Source organism: Alligator mississippiensis, chromosome 4 (genome assembly GCF_030867095.1).
Source record: "Alligator mississippiensis isolate rAllMis1 chromosome 4, rAllMis1, whole genome shotgun sequence".
Classification (NCBI taxonomy): domain Eukaryota; kingdom Metazoa; phylum Chordata; order Crocodylia; family Alligatoridae; genus Alligator; species Alligator mississippiensis.
The window spans coordinates 85,485,409-85,498,547 of NC_081827.1; the positions used below are offsets into that span (position 1 = coordinate 85,485,409).

Genomic DNA, 13,139 nt, shown 5'->3' on the forward strand with positions numbered 1-13,139 from the left:
GAGGGAGCACTTCATCCCACCTTCCAAGTCTTTGACTACTGAACAAAACCAATGCCAGGACCAACCCCTGGGGCACTCCACTTTATACTGGCTGCCAGCTAGACAGAGCCATTGATTACTATCCTTTGAGCCCGACAATCCAGTCAGTTTTCTATCTAATTTTGTAGCCCATTCATGCAAACCATACTTCCTTAGCTTGCTTGCAAGAATGTTTAGCAAGAACAGTCTCTCTCAAGTCAAAGTAAACTGTAGCCACTGGTCTCCCTGCATCCACCAAGCCAGTCATCTTATTATAGAAGGCAATCGGGTTGGTCAGGCATGACCTGACCTTGGTGAATCCATGCTGACTGTTCCTAAAAATCACCTTCTTCAAGTTCTTAGAAATGTATTCTTTACCCTCTCCACAATCTTTCCAGGGACTGAGGCGAGGCCAACTGGTCTGCAGTTCCTTGGCTCCTTCTTCCCTTTCTTAAAGTTGGACACTATACTTGCCCTTTTCCAATCATCCAGGGTCTCTCCCAACCACCACAAGTTTTCAAAAGTTAATGGCCAAAACCTCTGCAAATCACATTGGTTAACTTCCTTAGCACCCTTGGGTACACTGCATCCAGCCGCATGGACTTTTACATGTCTGCCTTTTCTAAAAAGGTCCTAAACCTTTTCTTTCACCACTGTCAGCTGCTCCCCTCCTTCCCAAACTGCTGCTGGATGCAGCAGTCTGGAAGTTGACCTTGCCTGGGAAGACAGATTTAAAAAAAAAAATAAAAAAATGCAGAGTACTTCAGACTTTCACATTTGTCACTAGGTTGCCTCCCCCACTCAGTAAGGGACGCACACCTTTCTGGATCTCTTGTTGCTGACATACTTGTAGAAGCCCTTGTCACCCTTCAAGTCCCTTTCTGGGTGCAACTCCAATTGTGCTTTGGCCGTCCAAATTTCAGTTGTGCACCTGACGAATACTCTGAAACTCCTTCTTAGTTATTTGTCCAAGTATCTACTACTTGTAAAACTTCCCTTTGCGTGTTTCAGTTCACTGAAGGAGTTCCCTACTAAACCAAGCTGGTCTTCTTCCATACTTGCTAGCCTTCCTGCACATCAGAAGGGTTTGTTTCTGCACCCTCAATAAAGATTTCAAAGTTTGACTGGCTCTCCTGGCCCCCTCCCCCCCAAAACAAGCCTCCCAGAGAATCATGCCTATCAGTTCCCTGAGGGAGTCAAAGTCTGCTAGTCTAAAGGCCAGGGTCCTTACTTTGCTGCTCTCCTTCCTTCCCCTCTGAATCCTGAATACAAATCATCCTATCATTGCTGCTGCTCAAGTTGCCAACCTCTTCTACATTCCCCACCAGTTCTTCCGTATTTATGAGCACCGAGTCAAGAAAAAAGCATTGCCCCCAGTTGACCCCTCCAACACTTACACCAGGTATTTGTCCACAACACTAAAAAAAAAACAAACAAAAAACTTCCTGGATTGCCTGTGTACTACTGCAATACCCTCCCACTAGATGTTAAGGTGACTTAAGTCCCCCATGAGAACTAGGACCTATGGATCTAGAAAAACTTCTGCTAGCTGTTTGGAAACAAAAAAAACCCCCAAACAAACAAAAAAAAAAATCTTCTCATCCTGGTCTGGTAGTCTATAGAAGGTACCTACCCACAAACCCCGCTTCTTGCTCTCCCCTCCAACCTTAACCCAGAAAGTTTCAAAAGGCCTATTTCAAGTTTCCTACTGGAACTCTGAACAATCATATGGTTTTTACATAAAAAACAACTGTTCTCCCCTACCTGTCCTTCCTGAACAGCTTGCATCTAGTTATGTGAACTATCCTACTAAGTCTGCTATTTCAATCACGTCAATTTCATGACTGTGCAAGGACTTAATGCTTCCTGCTTGTTTCCCAGGCTCCGTGCATTCACAGAGCCCAGAGTTCACTAGAACACTGCCCTAGTTTCTAAGGAAGAATGAGAAGGCCTCACCTGTTGCCCTTACTTACTGAACACAGCAAAAGATGCCAGTTAATTATGACTGAGTGCAGGAGCCATTACTAGGGACCTACCGAGATCACAGGAGAAGTTAGCGATGCAGCAGCGCTTTTAAGCCTTGCTCTTCTCAAAAAACACATGCCTTCCCTTCCCTGCACTCCATGTCAAAGGCAAAAACCATGGTATTAATTACCTCTCTGCCACTCAGCAGTGAATTGGGGGGGGGGGGGGGGGGGGGGGGCGCACAAGGGCATAGCAAACAGTAGGATTAAGGGTGCCACCAACTTCTGCTACAATTGAACTATTACCAAAATATGAAAACCTGCTTTAACCCGATTTAGATTGGCCTGGTTGGTTTAAAAAAAAAAAAAAAAAGTCAAACCAGATGATGCAGAAATTCAAGCAGTCAACTGTGTTTATCAACTTGGTCTGACAAAAAGCATTTCAGGCAGGGCAGATCACTAGATTACCTGAAGCCTGAAATAAGAGTATGCAGTCACAAGGTCACAAATAGTTTAAGAGTTTTACATCAGAAAAGCAATAAGATGATATTTCCAGTATCCCTTTGAAGGAGTTTTGTTGGTTTGTTTTAGTTAAATGCTGCTGCCTGAAACTTTTTTCAGCCTAACCAAGGAAAACAAAAAATTAACGCATGACCTCAAATACACATTGCCTGCACTGCAAGATGCAAGGTATCCTTTCAAAGCCTAGAAGCTTAAATTGTCGACTTAAAAAACCAACATACAATATTTGGTATAAAGAACCCAGATCTTTCATATATGGGTCGTTTGCAACCTGCTTCATGTAGTGTCTGGCCAAATTAGGGAGGACTCTCTCAGCTGTTTGTAGTGGCTTTTACTCAAGAGGTCACCACTTTTCTACTCATCTGAAATTCATCAGCAGTCCCAAGCAACTAATTAGAAAACCAAATCAGTGCCCTTAAAAAAAAAAAAAAGAGGCCATAGCAAATAGCTGAAGCACTTAAACTCTCATTTTGGAGTTTTAGGTTCCTCAGCCCCACCCCTATCCTTCCACTCATGAAGTTACCTCGGTTTGCTCTCACTTCCAGAAGGTTAACCCAACTACATGTCAGTTCAATAGATGGTCTGCTCAAAATGAAGTAAGGTAAAAAAAAACAAGATACAAGAATATTCCAAGTCAAATGTTCTTTTAAAAGCATGTGGAAACTGCAAACTATACTCTTTGGGAATGTAGTCAACACCTCATTTAAAAACTTGACAGTTGCTACTGAACGTGGAGAAATTTGCAGGTCTCAACAAATGGTAAAAAATTTAAGCTTCAGTTAAATTGTTCCTCCTCTCTTCCTGTTAAAGTCTTCAAATACAACAACATATTTAAAAAAGGTACAGAACGCATTTTCTTACTTGCATTAAAGCTGTGAATCAATTAAATCCCATTTTAACTTTTTTTCAGAAATAAGAAAAAAAAGTTTAGCTCAGTGAAATTTACAATAATCACAGAAGGAAAAAAAATATTGAGTGGTTAAGTGCTGACAGAGAATCAAGTTTGTAAGAAAAAAAGTCATAGCAGAGTAGGCAGTCACCAACATAGAGCAATTAGATCCACATCTAGCACAGCCAATGGCTTTTCCTACCCATTTGCTTGTTACTTTTTCTACCTGCCCAGACAGTGGGGTAATTTTAGATTTTCAGCTACTTCAACATCCAAGTTTTGATGCTCTTACCAGAAGGCCCTGCCCCGTCAGTCGCATTTAAAGAAAAACAAGCAAGTACAATAAATTTTGGTGAGGAGTGACGAAGCTACCCGATTTCAAAAAAAGTTTGATAGATGTAAATGCTGGTAAACTAGCAGAGAAAGTACTGCAGTTGTTCAACAAGGAAGAGTCAGAAGCAAGCAAACATCTGAAAAAAAAACACAAAACACTTCATCTGTGTTAGCATTCAAAGTAGCTATGAGTTTGCAATACTTCAAATGGAAAAATTAAGTCATGTGTGTCAAACAAAGCCATGTAAATTGATACTTCCCCCCATTCTGTCAAAATGAGAGAAAAAGATGTTTTTGATGTTATTGACCCTGCAGTAACTGGAGAAAAGGATCTTGGTTTTATCTTTCACTATGAGAAATCTGGACCAATTACAGGAATACCATGCTGACCTGTTTATTCACACAACTACCCTGAGACGACAACAGCTTAGTCTGAACATCGAGACTATCCTGATCTAGCACCAACATGACAATAAGAATATTATCTGGGTCCCTAGAATAAGCAAGATTAAAGAGCCAATAGTAGAATAAAACTGCTAAAATCAGACTTGCTTTTCTCTTTAAAAAAAAAAAACAAAAAACAAAACCAAACAAACAAAACCTGGCAACAAACTCAATTTTCCTCTTCTAGTACAGAGAGCTCAGAATCTGCTAAGAAGTTCCAGAAAAAACCCCTACTTAAAAAGGTATTTACTGAGGCTATATGCACAAAGTACCTGGACATGAAACCAGTTTAGAAAAAAACTATTTAAAAAGTTCTGCTCACCTGTTCTGCTGAAAGGAGGAAACAAATATGCACCTACCACAGACCTCAGTTCTCAGAAGAATATGGAGTTTGTTACTATCTTGGCTAATAAGTGTAACCCACAATCTGCACTGGTGGCAGCCAATACAGAAAAGTCAGTCATTTTGCACTGTATAGCTAGTAGTTTGTCTTCTCCAAAAGCAAGGCAAAAACTGTCATTATATTAATTAGTTTGCTATTTATTTGGACAGTTTAATACATCTGCAACTTGTGACTAATAAGAACACAACTTTTGGATTACTCTTACTTTTTAAGTACTATCTCAGAGGCACCCTTGCTGAATATCCGGAAGCTGCCATCAGAGTTTTTTAATACGGTACTCATTGATTTTCTAACAGAGTTGAAGGTGTATACTTTGTATAGCGCCTCTTCCGGTATCTCATTTCTTACATCCTGATAATCCCGTTTTAAATCCAAAAGCCATCCCAACAAGGCACATTCAGTTTTATTACCAACATGACGTGGTAGGCCACCTTCTTTCTCAGGAGGCTGTAAACAAAAAAACAAAACAAAAAAAAAATATCTTTTAGGAGGAATTGTTTCAGTTTGCAAAGTACAGTCCTCCAATATTCAAAAACTGAAAGAAGGGCCAGCACTAAAAACTTACTCCCCATCTTTCTTTAATATCCAGGTACATATTCTTGAATAAATCTGAGAGCAGGTCATATTCCATAGGGAGAAAAAAACCTAGAAGCCAGTGACCCAACATCAAGGACTGTACAACCTGTTTGACCACCTTGGCACAGGGTCAAGAACTTCAACAAGTTTATTATTCAGTAAAGTTATGATTCAATATTTGTAATGGTATTTATTATCCAGTTATTTCAAAGTTCATCTTACCTTCCTCTTCCCAACCACAATCTTACTAAGCCTTTCTTCTACCAACTTAAAGCCCACTCCTACAAGGTGTCCTCCCCATAAAGAGGTGCTTCTAGACTATGATCATCTGCGAATCTTCTCTTGGAGAATGTACTTAGAAGTCCCATCATAAACCTGTTTTCCAAACCTTGACCTAGTTAGTATTTTAAAGCCCCTTTTTATTATTCTAGCATTTTTTGAATTGACATTTCAAGTGGATTCAGTGTTGCATTCCATTACTAGTCTCTTTGGGCATAAGCAATAGCCCTTCATTCACACTAAGAATATTGGAGAAGCACTAGTCTGCCCTCTTCAGCACTGCACTGTGAATAAGCTTTTATGCCATGATCCTTAAATACTTTGAATCATTGCTTTAGGTCTGGGCTGTAAGTGGGCTCCATTTTGTTGGTTCCCAAGGTCTTGTATTCAAGACATGAACATTATTCCAACCCCCCTTTAGGAAAGAAACCATGCCTTCCTTTGTAAGTGAGGGAAACCAAATCTGCATCAACATGTCAAATTTTTAACCAGTTGTATGTCTGCTATTCACCAACACCAACATTAAGTTGTGCTGAGAAAAAGATCACTTGGAAGTCCTTTAAGGTATGCATGCATTCAGTGCATGAAGACTGCATCTCCCTGTAACCACTTAAATGCAAAAAAGATTTAAATTTTGCTTAAGGCTATTTCTTACAACATTCAAGTCTGAGCTGGAAAATGTTTTAAGTGAATGAAGTGTAAGAGACTGGTTTTAAAAATTTTAGAGCTGCTCTCAAAGATTAAGGCAATGCCTCTAGTAGGTTAGAGAATACCGTTTACTTCTTGTAGTTTGACATCTGGCTATAAAGTTTCTCAGAGCCTCTGACAACTACCAAAATCAGAGCACTTTAAATACAGCATTTTTTTTTTTAAAGGACGTATATACACTATCCATAACTTAGTTTTCTACATCAGTGTAGAAAATGTTAATGTATAAGCTCCTGAATCATTCATACAAGACAGACTTGAAGCAATATACATTGCTGTACAATGTACAAGTTGAGGACCAAATGTGCTCACTTGATCTCTCTCTCATAGCAGTTATCATTTATTTCTAAAAATGTTTAAAAAATTCTTCCTACACAAAGTTTGCAGCATACTTCTAGATGGCCTTAATTCAAAAGTGGAGTTTAACATAGGAATACTGATACAACTGAAGTAATTATTAGAATAGTCAAGAAAAGCTATAAGTGCCAGCAGACTTCACTTTGTTGACTTAAGAGGGACACAAATTCTATATAGTATTGTGTAAAATGAGTCCAAGATGTCTGTATCCATCAGAAAAAGCACACTTTAGGCAAAGCAAATATAGTACAGCATTTATTCATGAGTTACATAATAAATTATGCCCCACACTATAAAAAGCTTCAATTAAACAGTAAAACTATTAACCCTGAAATACAGTATTAACACCTGGGAATAAAAAGAAAGAGGCACTATTTGTACTTGCATTTTTCATTACATTCTAGTAAACACTAAACTGCTCTCACATTTTTATATTGCAGTAGCACCCAAAATGCACTAAATTCTTTTCAAAACAGAGAAAGCCCTTAGCTAATTCTTGGATACAATCATGAATTTTGTTTTTTTACAGGCTTTTTATAGAAGAATTTAAGCATAATTTTGGCTATTCAGAAACATCAGGAAGTTAACTGCAAAACTAATATTTGCATTTTAAAGTCTGACTTCACACTTACCAAATTGGGCATTAACATTACAGTAGACTCAAGGTTCCCTAATTTCACTTCATTTCATGAAAATAAAAAAAAAAAAGGGACAAGTTTCTGCCATATGACCACAGGCTTATTTTTTGTACTGTATAACTAGAAACAACTTATAAAAAGTGAGGAAGGTCTACTTACCAGTATTTTGGAAGTATAAGCACAATTAACAGAAATTCCTGTTACAAGATAAGCCATGGAGTTTTCAGGAATAGCTTCTGGTTCTGGAATTTTTTTATAATGTTTTTCATTGATGTAAGCCTGGACTACTGTCATTCTGTTCATGGTCAATGTTCCAGTTTTATCTGAGCAAATAGCTGTTGCATTACCCATCGTTTCACAAGCATCCAAATGCCTCACCAAATTATTATCTTTCATCATTTTCTAAAAAGATAAAAGCAAATATGAACTAGCTATTACCCAGGCTTTAATTTTCAGAAAAACTTTCCAGACTTGGCTGCTTATCTTTGGGCACCTTAGACCCCACCATTTCATGATGTGGCTACCTGGCCGTTTCCAAATGTGATGCATGCACACACTGTGCACAGATGAACTGCATTTTGAAAACCTTCACTAACTCGTCTCCTGCAACTGTGCATCAAGACCATGCAGGTATACAAACAAGTCAGTGGCCCATATATTAGCAGATTACTAAACATGTTAAAAGAGGCTAGCTTCAGCTGGTTAAGCAGTGACTGAACATCTAAAAAATGGTGCCACCCTGGCCCAAGTGGTTCAGAGACATGAACTCTGTAGCATCTGAAAAAGTAAGTTATTGCCACCCTGCCCTACCTTCTGCCCAACTTTAGATTAAATAACCACCTCTCTGCTAGATTAGCCTAGTCTAGGGATGGTCTGCTCAATATTCAATGGTTCCCAACTGCAAGGAGAAATTCCCATTCCAGTTAAACTTAAAATGTCTCCCACCTAATCTTGTAAACCCTACTTGCACTAACATTTGTATGTCACATTTTGCTTTAGCTGATATTATATGCACTGCATCATTGGACAAAAGAGCAGGCATTTATTGCATGTTCCAGTTTTAAGACCCTACTTCTGACATGATATACTTATTTTGGGCACCTAAATAAGTGGAATTTAAATTCCAGTTCTTGGAAGATTCTGCAATATTGGACTTCTGGCCAAGGGTGCCTGGGTAGTGTAGTGTAAAAACCTGTCATTTGAGACATGGTTTTAAAAAAAAAAAAAAATCAAGCTTGGAACATTATCCTAACCTCCAAGGTGGCAGTTGAACAAGCCCACAAAAAAAAAAAAAAAAAAAAAAAAAAAATGGATTTGCAGCAGCCTTACTCTTATGTATTAGCAGAAGTGTAAGGAAGCAGCATACAAAGCTGTTAACTGTTGCAACCAAATTTCAAACTAAAGTGTCCAGTCCAAAAAATCCAAAAGAACTGCCAAGAAGTTTGATATTTTGAAATTGATCAGGAGTAAGACACCCCATGCCAAAACTGTAGGCTCTAGATATTCTGAAATATCAACTCAGATAGTAAAGGATTCAAATAAGATGCCTCTTCAAACACTGAAGGATTATCCTGCAACCGTTTGCCTAAATTTAGTTGTGGTTGTACAAGTATTAGTCATGGGAGAGAGTTCAGTGGACAACTTGCCTAGCTCAGTTTATAAAAACCTTGCATTACATAACACTTCTAAAAAAATTAATAAGGTAAAGCTATGTTATTTAAGTTACCAATAATATAGTTGTAGTATTACGTAAGCATACTAAAGTATTACACATTGGAATATGATTTTATCATCCTTGTACAAAAAAGAAAAATAAAATAAATCAGAGAATGTATTAGAGACATTTTGTCTCCAGCCTGCTGAAGTCTACATTGCCCTGCCCAAGACATTCATATGGTCAGGAATTTCAAGCAAATTAGATACCAGGACCATGTCCAGAGAAGTGCAGAGGTGTGGTATGTGGCACTACAGACCTGTGTGCAGCGCTATACACTGCACATGCAGGTGTAACATGGAGAGGGGATGACGCCAGGAGATTCCAGGGTCAAAACCCGCCCCCATGCCAAAAAAAGAAGAGCAGGGCGGCACATGTGGCAGTAGTATGTACAACCCAAAATCAGAACCTGGCTGGTTGGGGCCATGCTCTGGGTGCAAGCCAGAATCCCTGCTGCAGATGCAGCTCCAAAAAGGCCCCCAGATAAGAGTGCTGGGACCAACAGTTACTAGCCCCAGCCTCTCCTACCCCACCCAGAATAACCTGCTGCATACCAGGATGCATGGGGCATGGGCATTCCCTGGGGACAAGCAGCAGCATTACAAGGCGGGTTGCTGCTGCGACTTGTCCACAGAGAAACAGTATCCAAACTTGTGTGGACATGGCCCAGGTCCACAATGCTTCTCTGAACAACAAGCGAGAAGAGGATTTTTTTTAATTTTTTTTTTGTATTAGAAAAAAAGTAACCTACTGGGCACATTTTTAGCTGTTGCATTTGTACATGCCTGCCTTTATTCATGCTCGTGTTCCCCACCACACACCTACCTTTACAGAGTAAGCCAGGGATATAGTGACTGCAAGTGGAAGACCTTCTGGTACTGCCACCACCAGGACTGTAACTCCAATAATGAAGAACTTTACAAAGTACTGAATATAAATTGGTGTGCATTCAGCAAGCCAAGGTTGCTTCTTAATGCAGAAGGTATCAATTACAAAATACAATACAAGGATAATGACCGTGATTGCAGACATCAACAAACCTTTTGTTAAAAAAAAGAAAAGAGAGAAGCAATTTTTTAAAAACAGAAAAAGCTAAAAAGCATTCTTGTTTATAGTACACATGCTTAAAGTTAAATTTTCCTAAAATCCTAGTCTCAGTTTCCAAAAAGAACATGCAAGAGGTAATGTTTAAAAAACGAAAAAATACAATTGTATGGTTAAGAAACTGAATAGGAAGAGGCTTGTAGCTGATGTAGTTAAACTATGATTCAAAAATACCATTTATGTATTCAGGAACAAAAAGCTAGCTTTTCACATTGATAAAAAAAAAGTTTAGTTAAGGCTATTATGCTGAACAGCAAGATAATTTTAACATAATTAGTCTTCTGTTCCTAAATCTATCAAGATTAACTGGTAAATGCAGATTGATCAGGTAACTTAATGTGGGAGTGGCTGAAAAACACTGGTTAACACTTTCAGTGGACAGAAGAGAAGCCAGAATATAAGGGATTATGGCAATGATTAGGCATTAGGAGCAAGATGCACTCAAATTCAACCCTCTATTGTGTGGAAGACTGGAGTTTCTTTCAGGTGTGAAAGGGACTAATACTAGTGGAGGTGACATGCAATTATGAAAAGGAAGGTCCCAAAATAAAATTTAAAAAAAAGGAACATGCAGGTATACGAGCCAAAGAGGCTAACTGGCTAGCTGACGGCCTCAGAAAGATCAGGTAAAAACGTACCTAGAACATGAAACATTAGTATCTCTGTATGTGCCCACAATATACTCCCCTGAAGAGTAAGGAATTCCAGTTCCTTTCCCTATATTTCAGAAAACCAGCAACCATGAAAGCATGCTCTTCTCCAAAAACAACTTTTTGTGGGTTTGACCTTCAAAACAGTGGTACAGTAAAAGCTCTGTTATCCAGCATCCCCCATTCCTGGGGGATGTCAGATAACAAAATATGCTGGTTAACTGAGCGGCCCAGGCCGCCGCTTCTCCTGCAGAGTCTGGAGCATCCCTCTGCCCCGTGGGTCCTGCAGGACAGGAAGGCGGGCCCCGCACAGCCCGTTATGCCCCCGGGCTGTGAGGGCTTGGAGAAACCAGAAGTGCCACGGTGGACACTTTCGGTTGTACTTTATCTTACAAGCCGGAATGCCGGTTAATTGAGCATGCCAGCTTGCAAGATGTCGGATAAACAGAACTTTTACTGTACTTTACTAGTATCAATTTGTTGAAGTAGTATTTTCAGCTACCTTCTAAGTTACTTTAGAGCATAAAACACCAAATTTCTCCAGTGCACAGGAATGAAGTAATACCTGCTTTGCCAATCTGAACTGCCAGCTTAGTAAGTTTGCCTTGTAGAACTGATTTTTCTTTTTTTGGCAAATTAGCTCTCTTCTTGTCTTTCTCATCTCCATCTCCACCATCTTCACTCTTCAAAGGTTGCATTTCCATGGCTGCACCATCTTGAGCTTTTGCTACGTATAGAAATACAGAACACAGAAGTTTAAAATTAGCAGTCTCACCAAGATTACAAGGCAAAAGTCAGTAACCAACTGGAATGCAGTAAATACCCATGTGACATGTTTTTAAAACGCATGTACTTATTTGAATTTATCTGGGTTCTGCCTACATTTGCCTAGAAATCCTTTGTTTAGGTGTCGTGTCAACTCGGTCTTAAGTCATAATTTTCAGACACCCAAATTATTATTTTTAGTTTCGTATTCCTACATTTACCTTTGTTACGGTTCTCTAAAGCTCCGTCTTGTTTTTTACCTACAAGACAAAAAAAATAAAGTCTCTAAATGCATATAAAAAGAATTAAATATTCATGCCCCCCCCAAGCTTTATATATTCCCCATACAATTTAGTTTTTATTAGGGAAACTACCAAGTTGACAAGGACTAGCTTGTTTATCTTAAAAAAGATGTTACTTAGGTACAGGGGCATTAGTTTATTCTTAAAAAAAGTGGAGAGATTTATATTTACAGTGAACTTTTTGAAGTCAAGTTTTCTCTTGCAGTACTGCTGCAAAAAGCTGGCAAGGCAAAATGTCAAAAACCAAAGCTACAAGCTTTGGGAGATTTCTAGAAGTCTTCCTGAGAAGGGAAGTGTAGGTATTCCAGCCTGCAGTCACCTCTTCACCCTGCCGCCCCAGAATGGAATCATCCCAGGTTGGGGAACTTATTGGGAGCCTTTCCTTACTGCTCAGCTCCTCCTGCTCCTGGGAGAGGTTGAGCTGCCACTGCTACCCATGCATCCCCTTATCCTAGTCCTGGGAGGAGTCATTTGAGACTTTTCTCCAGGATTCAGTACATTTCCTGCAAGAGAAACTGCATAAGTACTTGTATACTTTCCATTTCAAGAGACTGGCCGTCTTCCCACTACAAAATATAATGCCTATCCATACTCCTATGGATGTTTTAACATGGAGGTAAAAATAAAAATCTACAAAAAAAAACAACTGCTAGTTTTGCACGTGTCAGTTCCCAGCCAAAGTAGTAAATGTCAGAAGTTAAATATCTGAGTCTTCACAAATGAAGTAATTAAAGAATAAAAGCCAAGACAACTTCATATGTGCAGGGCGGGGGGAAGAGCGAGTGAGGAGGGGCAGCTTTCGTTTACTTCATTTTTATAAGTTAAGGCTGCCAGCATAGCTAGACTGCAGATTCCAAAACCAACATGTCTTACTGTAAAAGCTGACCATGAAACTGTACAAGTTTTGCATTTAATACTTCTCTAATCAAAATTTTATGAGAACTACTACATTTAAGGATCTCTGAAAGATTCTGCATCATTCCAGACAAAGGGATCAGTGAGATCTATGGAGAGCAAGATGTATTGAGAGAAATCCAGTCTTGGAAATGCTTTTAACCCCAGCTTTTGAGAACCCCCATAAGACAGGGTGACCATATGTCCCTATTTGGCCAGAACAGTCCGATTCCATAGACTGTCCCAGTGCCCCAGACAGCGGGTAAGGACTGAAGCAGAAGTCCTGGACTGGTAAGGATTAGCCAAGGTAGGGAGAGCGTGCTGCTGCGAGCTTGGGCAGCTTACATGTACATGTCATCCCAGGGAGGGGCAGAGGAGGTGGTGGTTAGGGGTGTTTGAACCCCTGCCCTGAGGACAGCAAGGATCCCTCCCCACTCTGGTTGCTGGAAGGTACCCATTTGGGGGAGCGGGTGGCTCTGGACTCTATCCTGGGACTGCAAGCTGGGCCAAGTGACAGTGGCCACCATAGCAGCAACCACCTCACTGGCTGCACCTGCTGCCACATCAGGTACTTGCAAG

The 13,139-nt window shown here is 39.7% G+C and overlaps 1 protein-coding gene across 10 annotated transcripts in view; it reads right to left on the minus strand.

The window, feature by feature from the left end:
* The window catches only part of ATP2B1 (ATPase plasma membrane Ca2+ transporting 1), a 93,116-nt gene that overhangs the window by 23,575 nt on the left and 56,402 nt on the right, over positions 1-13,139 (minus strand). For 8 of the 10 annotated variants that reach the window (XM_059726167.1, XM_059726160.1, XM_059726161.1 and 5 more), the window contains exons 7-11: positions 11,586-11,624; positions 11,165-11,326; positions 9,671-9,885; positions 7,291-7,533; positions 4,779-5,020 (exon numbers count right to left, since the gene is read on the minus strand). In XM_059726167.1, coding sequence (XP_059582150.1) covers positions 4,779-5,020; positions 7,291-7,533; positions 9,671-9,885; positions 11,165-11,326; positions 11,586-11,624 — 901 coding nt within the window. The remainder of the gene's footprint in view (positions 1-4,778; positions 5,021-7,290; positions 7,534-9,670; positions 9,886-11,164; positions 11,327-11,585; positions 11,625-13,139) is intronic. The other 2 variants (XM_059726168.1, XM_059726166.1) reach the window with 1 other exon arrangement.